The sequence below is a fragment of the Hippichthys cyanospilos genome, chromosome 3 (assembly GCF_059441005.1).
Source record: "Hippichthys cyanospilos isolate Australia breed blue-spotted pipefish chromosome 3, RoL_Hcya_1.0, whole genome shotgun sequence".
Lineage (NCBI taxonomy): Eukaryota > Metazoa > Chordata > Actinopteri > Syngnathiformes > Syngnathidae > Hippichthys > Hippichthys cyanospilos.
The window spans coordinates 25,538,036-25,556,738 of NC_142371.1; the positions used below are offsets into that span (position 1 = coordinate 25,538,036).

General features: G+C 39.8%; 2 protein-coding genes and 1 long non-coding RNA gene across 3 annotated transcripts in view; 1 reads left to right on the plus strand and 2 right to left on the minus strand.

Annotated features, from left to right (window-relative positions):
- LOC148426499 (neuronal acetylcholine receptor subunit beta-2-like) overlaps positions 1-2,057 on the minus strand; it is a 26,946-nt gene extending 24,889 nt beyond the window's left edge. Inside the window, exon 1 of the mRNA XM_088411867.1 lies at positions 1,760-2,057. Coding sequence (XP_088267993.1) covers positions 1,760-1,832 — 73 coding nt within the window. The 5' untranslated portion in view covers positions 1,833-2,057. The remainder of the gene's footprint in view (positions 1-1,759) is intronic.
- LOC148426501 (uncharacterized) lies at positions 1,678-16,429 on the plus strand. Its single transcript, XR_015865237.1, has 3 exons — positions 1,678-2,012; positions 11,182-11,311; positions 15,374-16,429. It is a non-coding gene; the product is annotated as an uncharacterized LOC148426501 (long non-coding RNA).
- Positions 8,976-17,699, minus strand: LOC148426502 (SH2 domain-containing adapter protein E-like). Its single transcript, XM_088411868.1, has 6 exons — positions 16,870-17,699; positions 15,385-15,511; positions 13,216-13,470; positions 12,684-13,002; positions 11,132-11,251; positions 8,976-9,575 (listed from the first exon to the last, which is right to left on the minus strand). The coding sequence occupies exons 1-6, from the start codon at positions 17,317-17,319 to the stop codon at positions 9,380-9,382; spliced, it is 1,467 nt and encodes a 488-aa protein (XP_088267994.1). The 5' UTR covers positions 17,320-17,699; the 3' UTR covers positions 8,976-9,379.
- Between the last annotated feature and the right edge of the window lie 1,004 nt (positions 17,700-18,703).

Here is an 18,703-nt window from a genome sequence, read left to right on the forward strand (position 1 = left end):
CGCAGAGGACTTGCCAAGCTCCCGACTGATCGATTGATTAAGAGCTGTGTCCCAGTGCAGATAGAGCACGGGTGAAACTCCTCAACACCATTCCCTGAGGGCCAATTTAGGTGATGCCTTTTTCACTCGCTGCCAGTAAATCATTCTATTAGAAACAACGTGGCGGTATCATTTCGATACACCTCTTACAGTAAGTACTCCAAAAGCGCATTAAGCATGCATGCGTTTACGGCGATTCTCGGATCAGAGGTTTATGGCTGCTGCTTCAACTCACTTGTACCTGTGCCGAAATTGGGCGATTAAAAGGTTAGAAATTTGCCACACGATGCAGATCATGTTCTGGTTGTGGTTCAAACGCAGGAGTTGGATGGGTGAGGTGAAGCAAACCGTTTTTTAGCTGAAGCGGATGCACTTTAGATGTGCTTCTTATGTATTTTCGGTTTTAAAAAAATCTCATTCATTTGAAGGTGCTTGGATTTCCTCAAGAGGTGCTTCAGCACCCCTCGAATTCGGCTAGGCACACCTATACATGATTATTTCCTGCATCATTGAGTGACACATCATTTGTCCTTGATGACAGGATGTTGTTTAGCTGAACCTGCCTCTGATTAACCTGCCTACTCAAGTCTGAGACCTTGGTGTTAATGAGGGAAGGGGAATGGAAGAATGTGTGGGAGGATGATAACGCGTTCTTTTTTTAGAAGTTAAATAACTTCACATGATACACAGACGTCATTAGTTCTCACAGTGTGTACAATGACTTCAAGTTTTAGTCATATACATTTATGGTGCGACTATACTGCTTAAATTTAAAACATAAATGACATGAAATCATTATTCTGAAATATATTAAAACTAATAGAGTATATGAAATTCAATACGATTGATTCTAATTTGAAACGACCACCTAGCATCAGATTTTTTTTCAAATGTGCCAAAATAAGATAACAAATATTTCAAATGAACAAAACTAAAAATCAGAGAGTTAAAAAGGTGTAGATACTACTGTCTACTTAAAATTTGTCGAAAATCAAAAGCCCAAAATAAATTTATGGAACATAAATCACAATCGTTGAAATATTTAAAATACATTTAAAATGTTACAAATGTTTTGTAAAACACGTAAAAAATATAATACTTCAATAACAATTCAAATATATTATAAAAATAATCTAAATTTATTGCATAAGTCATATAGTTGTAGTTTCAATATTTCACAAGTGATTTAAATATATTGATATTTTTAAAAATCTTAGTCAAACAAATCAAGTTTTCATAAGTAGCATGCATTTATAAACAGAAAAATAATATTTACACTCATATATATATATATATATATATATGTACATATCTCGAAACCTCAGTAATATATTTTAAAGCTATCAGGAACTATAAAATATATTGAACGTATTGCCAAGTGCTCTTAAAATCCTCGTAAAGTCTTTTACGTCAATGTATTAAAAGCCTCATTAATAAATCAATGCTGGGATATTTTTGTTGTACTGTGACACTGGATCCACATTTAAAGTGACCGCGCACATAGAATAAAACCATAACTTGCGCCTCTATAATCCACATAATATCGCTTTTTTTCCGACCACATGCAGTACATCATTAGCGCGTGGCGCTACGTGGTAAAAGATGGTGACTCCTCTTCCTTTCTCCCCTTTCTCAAACATTCCACAGCGACTCCGCGCACAAACACGGACGGCATGATTGAATTGATAAATGGATAGTGGAAAGAAACGGAGTTTCTCACCTCCGGCGATGGCGAGCAGCGCGAGCAGCAACATCAGCAGCCAGCCTTCGTCCATCATCCTCATCCTCACCATCCCGAACCCGAAAGGTGTTCAACCGCGGAGAATCCTCCTCTTCCTCCCGCCTTCCTCTTCTTCTTCCTCACGACCCGAACCTCCCTTCGGCGGCTACCTGGTACCGTGACGTCATGGTCAGCTCCCGCGCCGACGATGGAGGACCACCAAGGGAAGGGGACGCGTGCAAATCGTCCGCAGGTGAGCTCCGAGCCGCGGGTCGTGCTCCGCGACGGATAGGGAGGGAGGCAGTGAGGGGAGGGGTGGAGGTGGTCTGCGGAGGAGTGGCGGAAGGGGAGGATGTGCCCCCCCTCCCGCAGCTCGGCTAACGACGCTTTCCCCGCGCAAAGTCACTCTTTCGTATGCGGCCACGCATTAGGTACACCCGCGCGGTTCACTTCAATCAAAAACACATTTTTGTAAATATTTTGACTCATTCGTCCAGCTGGTTACTTGACAGATTTGCCTCGTTGTTTTGCGTTCCTGAATCACAGAACTCAAAACTGATTTTTGGAAGACTTTCTTTACCTACTTTCTTTACTCAAATGGTTTTTCCCTGTTATTGGCTAAAGCGACCTATTCAGGGTAAGCATCTCGCCCAGTGGGCGAGGATAGTCCCCAGCTCATCCCTGATCACAGTGGTATATATAAAATAAATAAATAAATAATACATAAATAATGTTGGCAAAACTTTCTTGATTGCAATCAATTTTATCTATCTATCTATCTATCTATCTATCTATCTATCTATCTATCTATCTATCTATCTATCTATCTATCTATCTATCTATCTATCTATCTATCTATCTATCTATCTATCTAAACTTTCTCTCTCTCTCTCTCTCTCTCTCTCTCTCTCTCTCTATATATATATATATATATATATATATATATATATATATATATATATATATATATATATATATATATATATATATATATATATAATTAAAAAATGATAGTTTGGCGCTTTCGCCAGCCTCAAACAACTGATGTCTTTTTCAGGCAACTCATAACAAAATGGCCGCCCTTTAAGATGGATAAGTATGTTTTGCTGCTTTATTCATACTCCACAAACACACTATTGTCAAGAATATCATATTTAGACTAAGAACCATGAGGAATATATTTTGACAAGAAATTTTTTTAGCTGACTTACTTTATGTTTGTATAGCTGTCTGTACTATACTGCCCCCAGAGGGCAAAAGCACAAACCAAAAGGAGCAGTGCAATGTCCACTGAATTGAAGTAATTTAAAATTATGCAATTATGTTTTGCATACAGTACAGTATATTGCAATATTATGTTTTTACTACTCTTATTAAAAATGAATGACAAGAGCATTTTGTTTTGGGGGACGATGCAACAAAAGCATTTTGAGTTATGGACAGTTTTGCCATCAGGATGTGAAGTTGACTAAAATGATGCTGTAGTATCTCATTTTGCCCACTGGATGGCACTCACTTAATGAAATGCACTAAGAATAAATTGAAAACTCACGAAGAACAAGTCATGCTGTCTTGTCAAATGTGTTGTGTGCTAAATGCTAAACCGTAAAGTAGATTTAAAAAGAAACCTATGACTGATGATTTATAATGCAACGGACAAACAACACGGACAAAGAATGTCTGGTATTCACCCAGGTGGCGACCCTGACCCATTGTGTGTCTTTGGGGTGATTGAAGGATTGAACAAAGTTAACCATGCTAACGTGAATGCTAGTGTAGTTTTGTTCCACTTTCCATCACTGAAGCGCAGAGAACTATTTTACAAAAGCGTGGCAACTGGTCACTTCCGCTTGTAAGATACAGTGCTCATCAGGAAATTTCTTGTAAAAATGAGACTTTTTTTTTTTTCCTCCTGATTACGGACAGTATGTTTTGCTTTGTTACATTTACTATAATGCCCCCAAAGTTCCCACGGGCGCCTGCAAAAAATTACACATACTCCCTTTAAGTATTCTTGATAGTTTCAGTATAATAATATCCTGTAAGTATGACTTTCAGTTTTATTGAGCCATTCAACAATTTGAAGTGGCCCTACTCTGGCGACCCCTATTAAAACCAATCTGAAGGAGCCACTGGTTATGAAATGAATTCAATTCAAGGCACCACTGAACTTGAGTTTTTTTTATGCAAATATTGTGAATAACCTGTCTGAAAACGCCTCAACTGTTGATTGACCAGGACTGCAATATTGCTCTAAATTTCTCAAAATCTTGATTGGATCCTAAATTTTTGCATAGCACCCCTCTACAAAGTTTGTTTTTGTTGTGCCCTCTAGCTAATTCCCCTTCCACTTGCCCTTTTGCCCTCGGCGGATAACAATTGATGCGCCCTCTGATCGGCTTGAATAAGGTTGCGTTTCCAGAGCAAGCCAGCGGTGAGTCAGAGTGTGATCGGTGCAGAACGAGAGTGATGGATTCACGTAAAAAGACAACAAAGTAAAGTGCGGGGAAGGAGGGGGGAGGGAGGGAGGAGGCGGTTGCCGTGGTGATGAAAAGAAATCTGAAAATCTGCAGGAGCTAGCGACCTATTTCACCTTGACTCTTATATTACTTGCATCACGCAGAGCGGCGGGCGCACACGTGCGGAGCACGCACGTATAGACTGTCACGCGTGCGCACGCGACCACAGCCTTGCTTTGGCAGTAATGTCTTCCCCTGTCGTGCTATCTTTACCCACACTTCCTTCCCTCTTGCCCTCTCTTGTGCGGTGAATGAGCTGACCTGACAGTGCTCCTCCTCTGCACTGAGTGCTGCTGTGAGTCTCTCGCTGAATTATTTAAAAGCTGGGACCCCCACGAGTGCTTGTCTTCCCTCAACACCCCCTCCGGCCCCTCCCCTCACTCCTCCGCACTGTCCCTTCTTCTTTCCTCGCTGTCACGCCGTCCGCTTGCTCTTCCCAACGCCTTGTATATAATTGTTCAATCTATAAAAGTAAACAGCGTCCGTTATACTGAGTGGATTCGTGAATGTAGTAGTGAGGCTTGAAACACCGCCGTGGTTCTCAAACGGGGATGCACTTTATGGAGCTTGTGATATTTTAACAGGGTCTCTGCAAATCTATTCGGATGGGACAAAGAGAGTACATTTTTCTTTTCAAATGAAGAGCAAATTAACTGGAACGTGAAGAAACATATTGCTAAATTCTCTTATCACGATGGTCTTTTGCATGAAAGATAGATGCGCATTGTCATTCCCGATGCAATTTTACGGCAGCCGAGCCAAGAATAAATCAAATGATGTCACTGGTTGGAGCTGTCTTGTGGAGTTGGTGTATAAAATACACTCAGTTTTATTAAGTTGGTTCTTTGTTTTGAGTATTTTTCATCCATAAATGTTTTGGCCTAGTTAGGGGGAAAAAATATTTCACAGGGGGTAACATCACTGATAAAAAATTGAGAAAAAGCAAAATATTCTTCGGTAAGACATCACCCTAGCTTCGTACTCCGTCCACCATGCACTCCGCCATCCACAAAATGTTACCGAAATGTTGTAATCCCATTAGTTCCCACTTTTTTTGTTAATAATCTTCTCTAACTTGCTGCCGTAAAACATTTGAACAGTTTAAAAGGTTAGTGGGGGGTAGTGTGCATGATTGCTGCACTGTTTTCAGCTCATTTAGAATCTTTTATTCACACCGGACCATGATGTAACGTTCATGTAATTATGTATTTGTATTTGGCAGATCAGAATCGCAAAGGAGAAGCTGTTCTCATTATCGAGCTGTGTAACGGTTAAATAATTAAGTAAATAAAATGTAATACTAAAATAAAATCCAATGAAATTATATATATATATATATATATATATATATATATATATATATATATATATATATATATATATATATATATATATATATATATATATATATATATATATATATATATATATATATATATATATACAGTATATATAAAATAATACAAAATACATTTTAAAATGATAAGAAGACTACAGATAAAAATGCAAGAAACAAAAATGTATCATTACATAACTTCTATTAGCAATGCACCTTTGGTGTTTCTGGCAATTTTAAAGAATTGGACCCAGTCACAAGAAGGTGTCATGTGATTTTTTTCCATGGGACAAAACTCATCTCAGATTTGCATTACTGCTCATCTTTTTATTAACTGTTACAAACGGAGCCTCTTCATAAACAATCACCGAAGTAAGGAGGGGCATGCTCCATCGAGCAGTGGTATTTAGGAAACATTTTCCAAGCTCCCTTTACAGAGTCCTAAATCGACCAAATACGATTCCGTATGGCACGGTGACATGTCAGCCTCAGTTTTGCAGTTGCGGGTTCAAACGTCAACCGCTGCATTTGAAGGTTGCATCTTTGACTCATTGGAAACACAAACCGACGCGGATGACACTAGCGCGTTCACGAGATTGAGGACGGCATAAATGCGGCCTACTCCCGTGGGGGGCCTCTTGTTTGTTGTGACCTACTTCGTGGCTTTTAATTAGGCGGGCTGACCACAACGCATTACACAGATGGGAGGAGAGGTGATGCTCCGCGGTGTCTGTTGTTGTGTAACATTCCAGACCCACCCGCGGGCCGCGGAAGAACGGCGGCCGAGATTAGCGCGTGTGAACCTGAGAGCAACATCTGACATATATTTGCTTGTCTTTGACCTCAAATTAGAGGCTCTCCACTCCAATTGTGAAGTCACACAAATGGACTAATTCCTGGCTGCACTCTGACATCGCACGCCACACCGCCGTTTGCCATGCGCAACGCCGCTGAAGTCCCGGTTATTCATAGCTGCTTTTATATATCGCAGTCTGTCTCTCTCCTCTCTCCCTGAAGAGATGGCCCTACCTCACTCTCACTAATCGCCATGGCAACCTGGTAATCCCTCTCTCTCTCCTGCACACACATACACATGGATGCACACTCACTGCTGAGACAGTCATGCAAACCTGTGTTTACTTGTGTGTTGACATGAACACAAAGATGGTTTTAAATGGTGCAAATATGCTTTCATGCCTGTATCACATGTATGCACGGTTATTGCGATCACACACTTTACAATAGTATTACCTCTCACGCACTACTGAAATCCTCTCATGCGTACAGCTAAATACATTTCATACACACTACTGAAATTGTTTTCATTGATAATGCAATATTGAAACATTTTAACAGGCACTCCTGAAATGCTTTACTTTGACAAGACTGAATAGCTCCCATACACACTCCTGAAATACTCTCATATACTAGTGAATTTTTGTGGGGGACGACTGCAATGCTCTGCGCTCACTACTAAGTAAAACATTCATAATGACGATACTGAAACATGACTAAAATGCTCTCGAACAGACTACTCTTTTTCTGTTTTGCTTTTGCATACTACTGAATTTCTCTCAGACGGTACATACTACTGAAACACCTCCGTACACACTACTGAAACCATTTTTTCTTCCAATCACATCCACTTGTACACACATTACTAAAACACTCCCATTCACACTTGAGATGCTTTCACACTTACAACTAAACATCTTTGCTCACATTACACAATAGTGAAACACTCTCACATACCCCACTAAAACAGTATCAAACGTCTATGAGTTTTAGATTTCACAAATACTAGTGAAACACTCTCACATTCACGATTGTAATGCTGTCATATGCTATAGTGGATAGTATATATACTGAAAGGCTCTCAAGCAACTTTTTGGGGCTCATACACACTACTGAAACACTCTTGCACACATAAGTTCATGTTTGTCCAAATCACACTAATGTGGTAAGCATTCAGTCTACTGTACCACTCACACACCTTGATCTTTTGGTGTTCATGAGACCATTTCAGTAGCGAGTATGGTGTGTGTGTGTGTGTGTGTGTGTGTGTGTGTGTGTATGTGTATGCGTATATATTTTGAGATCATGCACACTTCCAAACAGTACACACACATTATTATTATTATTTCTACAGCTCACACAAATGTGCGTAGCACTCATGCTACTGAAACACTTATACAAATATTTATTTAATTGTGTCTGTGATAGCTTTTCAGCAGTGAGTATTATGTGTGTGTGTGTGTATGTCTTTTGGTCTCCAGCACACTACTGAAAAGATCTTAAACACAACTTAATATTTATGCAGGTCAAACAAATGTGTGAAGCCCTCAAACATGTTTTCTGTGTGTGCGTATGACAGCATTTCATTAGTGTGTATGGCAGTTTTTTTCAATAATGTACATGAGCAAATGCAAATTCCGGTGCCTGTATAAGAGCATTTCCTTAGTATGAGTGTGTTTCAGTCATGTGTGAGTCCAATCTATAATAGTGTTTCAGTAATTCATATCAGAGAAAACAATTTCAGTTGTGTGTTTGAGAGTTTTTCATTAGTATGCATGAGAGCGTAAAGATAGTGTATCGTAGAGCATTACATGAGTGAGAATTTTCAGTAGTACATATGACAGCATTTGAGGAGTGGAAGTGTACAGGAGAGTATTTCAATAGTGTACTGGGCATGATCAGAAAAAACATTTCATTAGTGGGTATAGCGTGAGAGGGTTTCAGTAGTATGTAAGCGTCAGGTAATCCTGATTTAAATTCCTAACGGCCCCACATGCATTACAGAATATGTGTGTAATCGGTAATTGATTACACACACAGCTTAGTGGTTTTAATTATTATTTTTCTCTCCTTTGCTCAGCTCGTCTATTAATAAAACACAGTCACAAATATTACTTTATTTACTGGATACATGCTTACAACAACAATATACGTACAGTATTTATCACGATTGGCGGCTAATAAAAGAGACACTCCATGCATACAACATAGAAGGCAGAAATGGCCTGTGAGAGCATGTAAACTGGTCTGCCATATAAAAAAAAAACTTGTTAAAGTCCCCAAACATTTCACCCACGAATGCTTATAATATATACTAATAATAAACATGTCTTCATAAATTTCGTATGCCCCTCAGAGCACTTTAGAAAAAGAAACTAATGGAAAGGCACAGGAGGAGCTTTTTCATCACCAAAAGACCTAATATTCCTATCATAGTCCCGCATTTATTTGCAAACATCAGCATTCTCCAACAACTCTGCTGACTCGCAACATTACGGACACCGGAGCCCCCCCCCCCCCCCCCCCCCCCCCCCCCCCCCCCCCCGCGGCCTGCATTACCCTCCGTTCAAGGCATCTAATCACTACTAAAGCTCTTTCTCTTGACAAACAGATTGGCTGGCAAATGAGCCTCATTTTCAGGCCGGATCAATAGGCTGACTGACAGGCGCGGATGGACGAATGGCTATACTCCAATCACTTGTATTGATCTTACAAAGCCGGCCTAATTCTCTGGCATTGCCCTTGATCGTGTCAGCACCTCTGATGTTAAAGCATCTTGGTAAAGCCGACTGTAAAATTTGCAGCTTGGACTCGCCGTGTGGCAATGCTTTTATCTTTTAACACATATCTTATTAAAACAAAGTAGAAGTTCTCCTGATGTTTTGAGTCAGCTCATTTTCTCAAAATAAAAGGTCCAAAAAAAAAAAAAAATCCTCAGCACCGCATCTTTGAGTACATGTATCAATTGCGTTACAAATGCGACCTTTGCACGGCATGCTGCAGGGTCATGTGCTCGGCCCCCGTGAAAGGAAGTCTGTGCGTGCAGTAGTGGTGCACCAGCTCGGGGATGCTAGCGAAGACACAGCTACTTTGATCCAGAGTATAGCCCAGGCCCTTGCTGCTCTTCGTTTGGGCCACAATGATGTGCACGCAGCTCTGACTGGTTCTGACAAACGACATGAAAGCAATAACGTCAGCTGAAAGACAAATACGGTACAGCCGGCGCGCGGGGAAGTGAAATATAACCCAAAGCTGCATATGGGAATTTAACTCACTTGCTGTTATCTATCCCCGGCTAACTGATGGTGCGCAGTAGCGAAGGTTCAGTGGATGTTTAAAGGGGGTTAATGATGTGGACTCTCAAATGAATGAGCAGCGTATAATAAATGTGCGCTGGGCCGCATGCACACACACGCACATATATAATGGCTCAGCTTTCAGGTTAAGTCAGGTCTGTGCTTATAGGTAGAGTTACTCTAAAAACGGGACTCAGCAACCACTCATTTTATTAGCGCACGTTCTGTAAGTACATTGGACTGGACAGCTGAAAAAAAAATAGATCGTCGCCTACTCGCCACTGGATAATAGGCATTTGGCCACTAATTCTCTGGAATGAAAAACTGCGACCTCTCGTGGTTTTAACAGGAAATACCGTTTTTTAGGCACCACGACACAATTAAAGGGATACTAAACTTCTTTAGCCATTTTCAGCAGTAAAAGTTTTTGTACCTTACACAAGTTTTGACCTAGCTATTGACTGAAAATGGCTTCACGTATGATCAAGGCTCAGGTAAAGTTCAATCACATCTCAACTATTTTCTGAATTTGGTCATGTGATATATGCAATCCGAGCCATGATTGGTCATGACACTTAAAAAGTTATTTTTAGTCAACAGCGAGCGGCAAAATGTGTTTTTAAAAGTATTGATTACACATACAAAAGAGTTTTATCAAAATAATTATAATCAACATATTTACTTTTTATTTCTGAACATTTCTAAATAATTAGTATTACGGGTAAATTGCGGGTACTTTCATAAAAAGAACAAGGTGCCTCTTCTTGACATTTGTGGCACAAATAAAAAAGGTTTTCTTTACAGTATGTTTTGCACATTCTGAATTCTGATTAATTTTGCATTTTTGCAATATGAGTTAAGCACTCACAACCATGTGATGATTATTGTTTTTAAAGGTTTGTGCTATTCTAGTTTTGTTGAATATGGTGGCTGCACTATTAAATGAGCCACTATGAACAAGGGTGGGCTAACTCCAAATTTTACGGCTACAGCCAAACGTGGGAAGTTTAAATCTTTGAGTTGTGGATACTTTATTGAAAGTAAATGCAAACATCCATAAAAACTTGTAAATATTTCATGGAAGATAATAAATAACTTTCTGAATCTTCTATCAGTCTCTTAACCTTCACTTTAGCTGGAGATCGCTACCTCAGAAATGAAAGATTACTCAGTTATTGTATCAACAGCTGAGTGCTCCCGTAGGCTGCCCCCTATGTGTCAAAATTGGAACTTGAAAACTTGATTTAGTGCAGTATTCATCTGGAATATTTTCTCTTGTGATTTCTTCACAAAACTTCAAAACGATAAAATGGAGTTAGCCCACACAGTCGTCAGTGGCTAATATATAGTATTACTTGATCAATAAATGAAAACAAAGCACTTGTGCAGTACTGCATCACGCATCTACACACGGTCAGTCACTCACTTGAGAGCGATGGAGTACTTGCTGGTTCCCGATTCGCTGTCTCTCACCAGGAAGCTGGCTTCCCTGCAGCGCTGCAGCTGAGCCTCAGCCTGCTGCCGACTCACACTGCCATGGTACCAGCTTGGACAAGACATGACATAGCGACATATGGAGACAAAGTCAAATTTCAAGTCTTTAAAGGTACGACTATACTTTTGATGCTGCATAAGGTCCACAGAGGCCTATTAATGCACAATGTGGCGGCTAGAGGCATATACAAACAGGCAGCACGGCGCTTAGCGGGGAACAAAATGACATTCATCTCCTACAGGAGGAACAAATGCTAACATGCTGCGAGCGTGTACCCCACTTGTTCCATTTCAATAGAAAAGGCCATGCTTAATGAGATGGAGAGAGGCATTTTACACTTCAAGTCCCGCCTAAATCAAATGAACACCCTCTACTTAGTGCACTGTAATGGAACACCCACTTAGAACGCTGGTTAAGAAGGGATTTACAGAAGCCAAACGGCAAAGGCTTTTTTGTTAATAATATAATACATAAACATTATACAATGGTGCCTTGAGATGTAATGCTTTTAGCAAATGATATTGCAATACAAATGATGCAGCAACAAATGCAGATTGACATAAATACCCACATGCATATATTCTTTACCTTGTGCAAAATGCAACAAGTATTGCTGCGGCTTAGTGAGTCATGAATCATGATAGTCTCATATTAATGCTGACACATAATGGTTAACACCATTTTATAGGCTATAGTAGTAGTACTTGCAGTATTATAAGATTCATGCCAATTGATATTTGAACAAAAATGCTGCTGCGTAGATTGAAATTATAATAACCCGATGAATATATTCTTTATCATCTCTTAAAACGAGGTGACTATTATTAATAGGTGACTGAAAATAGTTGCGTTCTTTGTTTGACAGTATTGTGATGCGCCCCCCAAATGCAATGCAATTTTCACATGACAAAAGCTGCAATTTTGATGAACAAAAAAACCTTCTTCAGTTCAGAAAATTGGTTAATTTTATTTTTTCATTTCTGTATATTGTTTCAACATAATATTACAATAATCAAATATGAAATCGCAATTGCCACCCATCTCAATGCTAACACATAAATGCCATTACACTAATGAATAGCATCTCTCTATGTCCGAGCAATGGATATTTAAACACAATATATATATGTATACACATACATACATATATTCTTTATCATCTACGAAAACTATTGCCGCAGTTTATTTAGTCAAATTATTTTGCCTTTTTTGTGTGTATGACTATATCATACTGCCCCCAGAGGCTGATCTGCGCATGGCAGAAGGAAAGGAGCCAAAACGATTTATTCATGATTGCACTCACTGTTGAATCCTTGACATTCTATGTCATTATATCCATATCATATCGTTTTGATGAAGAACCATATTAAAGAATGACAAGATATGAAGAGTTTTGTAAATTATAAGTAAGTGATAAACACTGACACTTCCCATTGCCACCCTTATGGTCTTTTTATCGGTGGATTTTAGTCTCCCTTCTCACCTCTGCTTGTCCAGCGGCAGGCCGGGGTCCACTTTGGCCGCCTCCCCATCCAGTGGGGCGTTGGGCGAGGTAGGAGAGGGAGGTTTGTTTGGGCTGGAAGAGGGTGAGATCCTCAGGGTGGGGAAAGAAGGGGACGAGCTTGTTATCGGGGAAAGCTTGAGAATGGGCGATGACGGAAAGGAGGGCGAGGAAGAGGACGAGGATGAAGATGTGGACACCAGTGTCTTGTGCGTCCAATTCTTCTGCCTCAAAGTTTGCTGCTGCTGCTGCTGGCGAGCATTCTCTTTAGCGGGAGAACAATCCACAGCCTCAAACTGGGCTGCAGGAAGCCACAGACACAATATCAATAAAACTCCATCACCAAAGTCAACACATCTTGCAGAGAGTCATTCAACAGGATTGTTTAGCTTCCTGCGTAAAGCAAACAGATAGTCATGATAGTCCAGCGGTGACATGACTGTACAAATAAAAAGTATGACACCCTTCCTTCCACGAGCGCCCGCCCAGCCTGGTCACCAGCTCGCCCGCCTACCTGACAGAGCTCGAACAATGTCCTCCTTCCTCCACTCCCAGGGCAGCTCATACTCGGCGGCCGGACGGATGTCAGACTCCGGCCGCGTGACGGGGATCCACACGCCCTCGTTGTCGCCCTCCAGTCTGCCTTCGTACGGCGTGTCGTATATGTTGGGTGGCGGGGGGCGGCCCTCCTCGCCCTTCCCTGATGCCTGGCCCCGGTCAAGCAACACGCACACTTTCAGGAGGTCCTTGGAGCCACGGCGGCGAACCTCTGCGAAACATTTCCCCGTGTTTGGACTTTGTCTTGACTGTCAGCGTGTTTGTGTCACAACTACAAGGAATGTAGTCAATACGCCCTTGGTAGATTAGCATCAACACAAAACATTTTAAAACGTTTTATGCTTGCGTTTTTTCGTGCTTACTTTGGCGACAAATGAATATCGTTAAACATCTTTTTCGAAAAACCTTAATAAAAACAAAAAACACAAAATTAAATCATTAAAAATGGCAAAAACCCTGAATTATTTTGAATAAAAAAAAAATCTAACATAATCTGGTTTTAGCTGGTTGTGTAATTGTAAAATAACATGAAAACCCAAATTAAACCATAATAAATAAAATATTTCTTTTGCATACATTGCAATGTAATATTAGGGCTGTCACATTTAAAGTGTTAACATTGGAGATGAATTTAATTAAGTATTAAATAAATAATAAAAATAAATAATCATAAATAATAATAAATATATAAAGTGTTAAAAATTTAACTCACTTGCATATACTCCCTGTGGCAGCTGAATATATCTATATATTTCTATATCTAGCTAACTCTCTCTCTCTCTCTCTCTCTCTCTCTCTCTCTCTATATATATATATATATATATATATATATATATATATATATATATATATATTATATATATATATATATATATATATATATATATATATATATATATATATATATATATATCAGGGCATTATATTTTGCCAAGGCCCACCGAAGAGAGACAAAACCTTTCCCCCCACCCTCCCACTCGACTATAAATAAGATTATTATCTATAAAAATTGTGTAAGTATACCGAAGCTTATATCCTTTTTAACATGAACAAAAGAAAAAGCAAAATACTGAAAATCAACTTTCAAAAACTGTTAATCATATTTACAGTGTTTATGCGGGTTACAGCTTAGTCTAAAACTGAAAAAAAGTGTGCATTTAAGTGGCTGAAACAAAAAAAAAAATGTTGAAAATTGTAATTTTATTGCAACTACATTTTACATGACAAAAGCATCGCCTTTTCCCTGGGGCCGTCAACTGAGAAACCCCCAGCCCCACTTTTTGACAAGCACTGCAATATATATATCCTCACATAGTTACATTGCAGCGCCGGGAGATAAAACTGGTCTTCAGCCTTCAGGCGTGTATGCTTCTAGCAAGAGATTTACGGCTTGTTCATGCAAACAAACACGTCCAAAGTGAAGTGATACTGCGTGAACAAACACAGTCCAGGGGGCTCTTTGTGCTGGTGACAGAGATAAAAAGATCTACGGCATCCTGCGCCGTGTCACAAGTCGGAATGTGACTTGTGTTTCTGCGCAGGCCGACAGGTAGCCTGTGTGTCTGCGCTATTGTGAGAGCAAACAATGGAGGTCCAGGAAGAAAAGGTCAGCGCTGCCCGGGATTGGACGGCCGAGCGGCCTACTTCCTGACTGCCGGGAAGTGATTGAGGGGGATCGCGGGTCTTTTTGGGGTGGGCTTGACGGGATTGTTACATTCTGTTAACACGTTAAGTGTGTGTATGTGCGCGGTGGGGGCAGCTTCCTATTTCAAAAGAATGGGGCAAAGGAAACAGAGGCAGGAGACAGGAAGCTGGAAGAGGAAGCTGCGCCCATTGTCCGTTCACAACACTGTTGCCATAGCAACCGCCAAAGAGGATGGAAATCGGCATGCATCCGAACCGCAGCTCCAATTTGGCACCGGCTTTCTTTTAAAAGACCCCTTCAACGCTCACGCCAGGTGGACTGAATCCAAGTATGCGTAATAGCTAATTAATCATCGGAGCACTAAATTAAAGTGTTTGTTTCAGACTCTTATATTTTGGCACAATTTAAATGATGCTTAGTAATGAAAATACTGACATACTATATTATGTCATTTGTGTTTGTTATACAGTACGCGCTTACCTGTGATGATCACCTGGGCGTCATAAGGCTCCATGTAACCGTCGTTGACACCGGCTCGCTCCGCCTCCCTCTGTTCTTTGGTTTTCTCCGCGTCGAAAGGATCCGCGTAATCTTCCAGGATAATCAGCTGGGAAACACAGAGACAAGATGCAGATAAGATAAGGGCTGACTTGTTTGTGTGTGTTGGTGAGGGCATCCCCAATTGTCTGAAATAATGGCGTAAAGGGGTCAGGCTATTATTTGATACAATGAAGGGTTCACGACATTGTTTTCTTTTACTGAGGATGGAAATTGGATACGGAGCTCCCACGAGAACAAGAATAATGAAGCTCCAATGTGAAACACAGTCAACTAGGTCCACAAATGTGGTCAAAAACTGTCAGTCATAAAAAAGGAGGGTAACATTTAAAAAAAAATGAACATTCATAATTTTCATGTAATACCGTGATGCCTTGACTTACAAGTTTAAATTTAACAACAAAAAGAGTTACATTGTGTTTTTAACTCATTCTATGCCATTGACGGCTATATAAGTCAAAAATCAATTTTTACTGGGCTGGCTGTGAATAAGTCAACTCATTCACTGTTATTGACAAAATGAGAATAAAATAGTGTTCAGTAATAATGTTAAGATCATTTTCTGTCGGCTACAGTAATGTAATACAAGATAAAGAATAAATGCTTGTGATTTAGGTATTTGTTTACATGTGTTGCTGCACCTTTTGTATTCATACATTTATTAAGGTGTTCTAATATGGCAAGACACAATCTGTCAATGCCATTTAGCATTGTTTGTTAGCATTAGATTAAACAGACTTTATTCTGGAAAAGCTTGTGGTTCTTTCAACTACACAATGTGTAATTATCCTTATGTTAAGTTTGACAGTAAACGTTAAGTGAAAGTAAAACTAAAATGACTAAAGTCTCCAATTTTCTTTGAAAAAAAAAGTTTCCAAACTGCTGCTTGTTGTGGTTAAGTTTACAAATCACATTTTTTTTGTAAGTCAAAGCAAAACCAAAATAAACCCCAACAAAAATTGCTAAATCCAGATTGTATATCAAGACACCACTACAGTTGCTTAGCTGTAATTCGACTGTACTGACAGAACCTTTATTATATCCAAATAAGTTGAGTTTCCTCTTCTACGGTTATCATCACGTTTTGCATTACTCTTTCCAACACTTTTACCAGATTTGCTGATACACAAAATGATAATCGTTTACATTCTAAAAACAATTAAAAATGTATAAATAATCAGGGGAGCCGTAGGATGGATAAGTGTAGAACAAATCATTTTATGTATGCCAATGACCTTTTCTAGCAAGTTCGTTAGTTTCAAAAAGACAGGGGAGGTTGGAGGTTGGTATTCAACGGAGAGGTGCTTGAGAGGTGCTTGAGCACCCCAAAAATGGGCTAGAAACACCCATGTGTTAAACTTTAAAATTGTTTCACTTTTGGGTGTGCAACAAAATGAAATTACTCACAGTTGTTTTGATTGCTGAGCGTCCGACGTCAGGGTCGGTTTTGGTCTCCTCGTTTTTGCCGCTCAGTTTGGGGGTCTTCTCCTGCTTGTCCACTTTGATCATCCTGCTGATATAAGCCTGAGCCAGGCTAGTGGTCCTCGCCTGAGTCTTCTCCTCGGGTGCCTCCACCTTGGAGGAGCCCTTACGGTTTTTTCCAGGCGCCAGGGTTTCCCACACGGTTCCACCTGCAGAACCGGTGTTGTGGTTGCGTCCCAACTCCGTGGCCGAATTTTTCCTATTTCTCCCTGCCAGCAGTGCAGCCACTCCGTTATCTTTGCGCAAGGTTCCCTTCAAGCTATCGCGCGAGAATGAGGGTTTGTATCGTGTTTGTGGGCCTGATTCGGAGGCCGAGCGGACTCGTTCGCTGCCGTTCTTCAGATTGATGGGAAAGTCTTTGAACCATTTTGCCATGATTGTCAATCTAGTGCCAAACCGCGCTTCTACAAAACGACTCACTTGAAACGGCAATAAATTTACGCACGCATTTTACGCAAGGCTCAGACTCGTAAAAATAACTTACTTTTTTGTTGTTTTATCTACGTCTAATTAAATATATAGCTGCGTAAAAAGATCCCAGTCATCCAGATGAGCGGTCCTCTTGGTGCGTCTTGGATGTCACCCAGCAGTTATTTGGGCCCCTCACCTGCTCAAGTCACAACTATCCCCTCAGTTTGAACAGAAACCTTTCCAGAACGAACACTCGAAAAAACTGGAAGATTTTCCTGGAGCCAAGTGAAGAGCCCATTACCGGTACGTGATATGTTTCGTCCAGCCTCTCCAGCACGCAGAAAATGAGTAAGGTGAGCAAGGGAAGTTTGTGCAGACTTTTTGAGAAGTCCACTTTTTTATGGGATGTGGCTATCAAGACTGGGCGGAGTTGGAGGTCACTGTTGAACAATCCGCAAGTCAATGACATTAAGACCAATTCCACCATCTAGTGACATCCAATATAAGACGTGGGCAAAAACTAGCTTTTTATTATTTATTCACAAATATTTTGCTCAAGATGAATTCTTTGTTTCTGTAAAATGCCTGGATATCTAGTTCACATAATTGCCATACTGAAGCATTTACTTGGACACATACTTTTTTGTCAAATCTTGCATGATTTGGTTCTGAAATTTGGTTATGTCTTCTGGTGTGAAACCCAGATCAACTTAAATTTCCATTTGAGTGATCATAATCAGTACATAAAAGCAAAGAAACTTAAACACAAAAAATTGAATAATTTTATTGCACTATAACTTTATTACTTCTTATATCTTCTGCGACATCTGCGTCTTAGAATTTATGAAAGATAATGTGATTCCTATTCGTTTTCCTATGTGTGTGTGTGTTGTGTGTTTTTAAGATGTATATTCATTTAGTTATTGGCTCTATACATTTGATACATGTCTAAACATTTGTAGTCAATATATTTATTTTATTCTTTGTTGATATTGACTTGGAAGAAAATCAAACAGTATATAATCTCAAAAGAGTTGAGTGCATATATTTTTCAACATTTATTTAAGGGGGCAAAAACTCAATTGCAATCGAAAAAATGGAATGTGTGTTCTAATAGTAAAGTAAATAACTGCGCCATCGTCTGGTTAAAAAGGCGAAATCAACTGAGGCGAATCAGCCATCTAAAGTGCACTTAAGAGAGTTAACTGATTATCGTCATTTTAGGTTAGCTGCTCTTGCAGTAAATTACTCACTTGTTCCTGTTAATGTAAAAATAAGGATACAAGATTATAAATCAGGTTTAATCAACGATTGACGTTGGTTTTAACCAATAAAAGGCTCAGTCTCT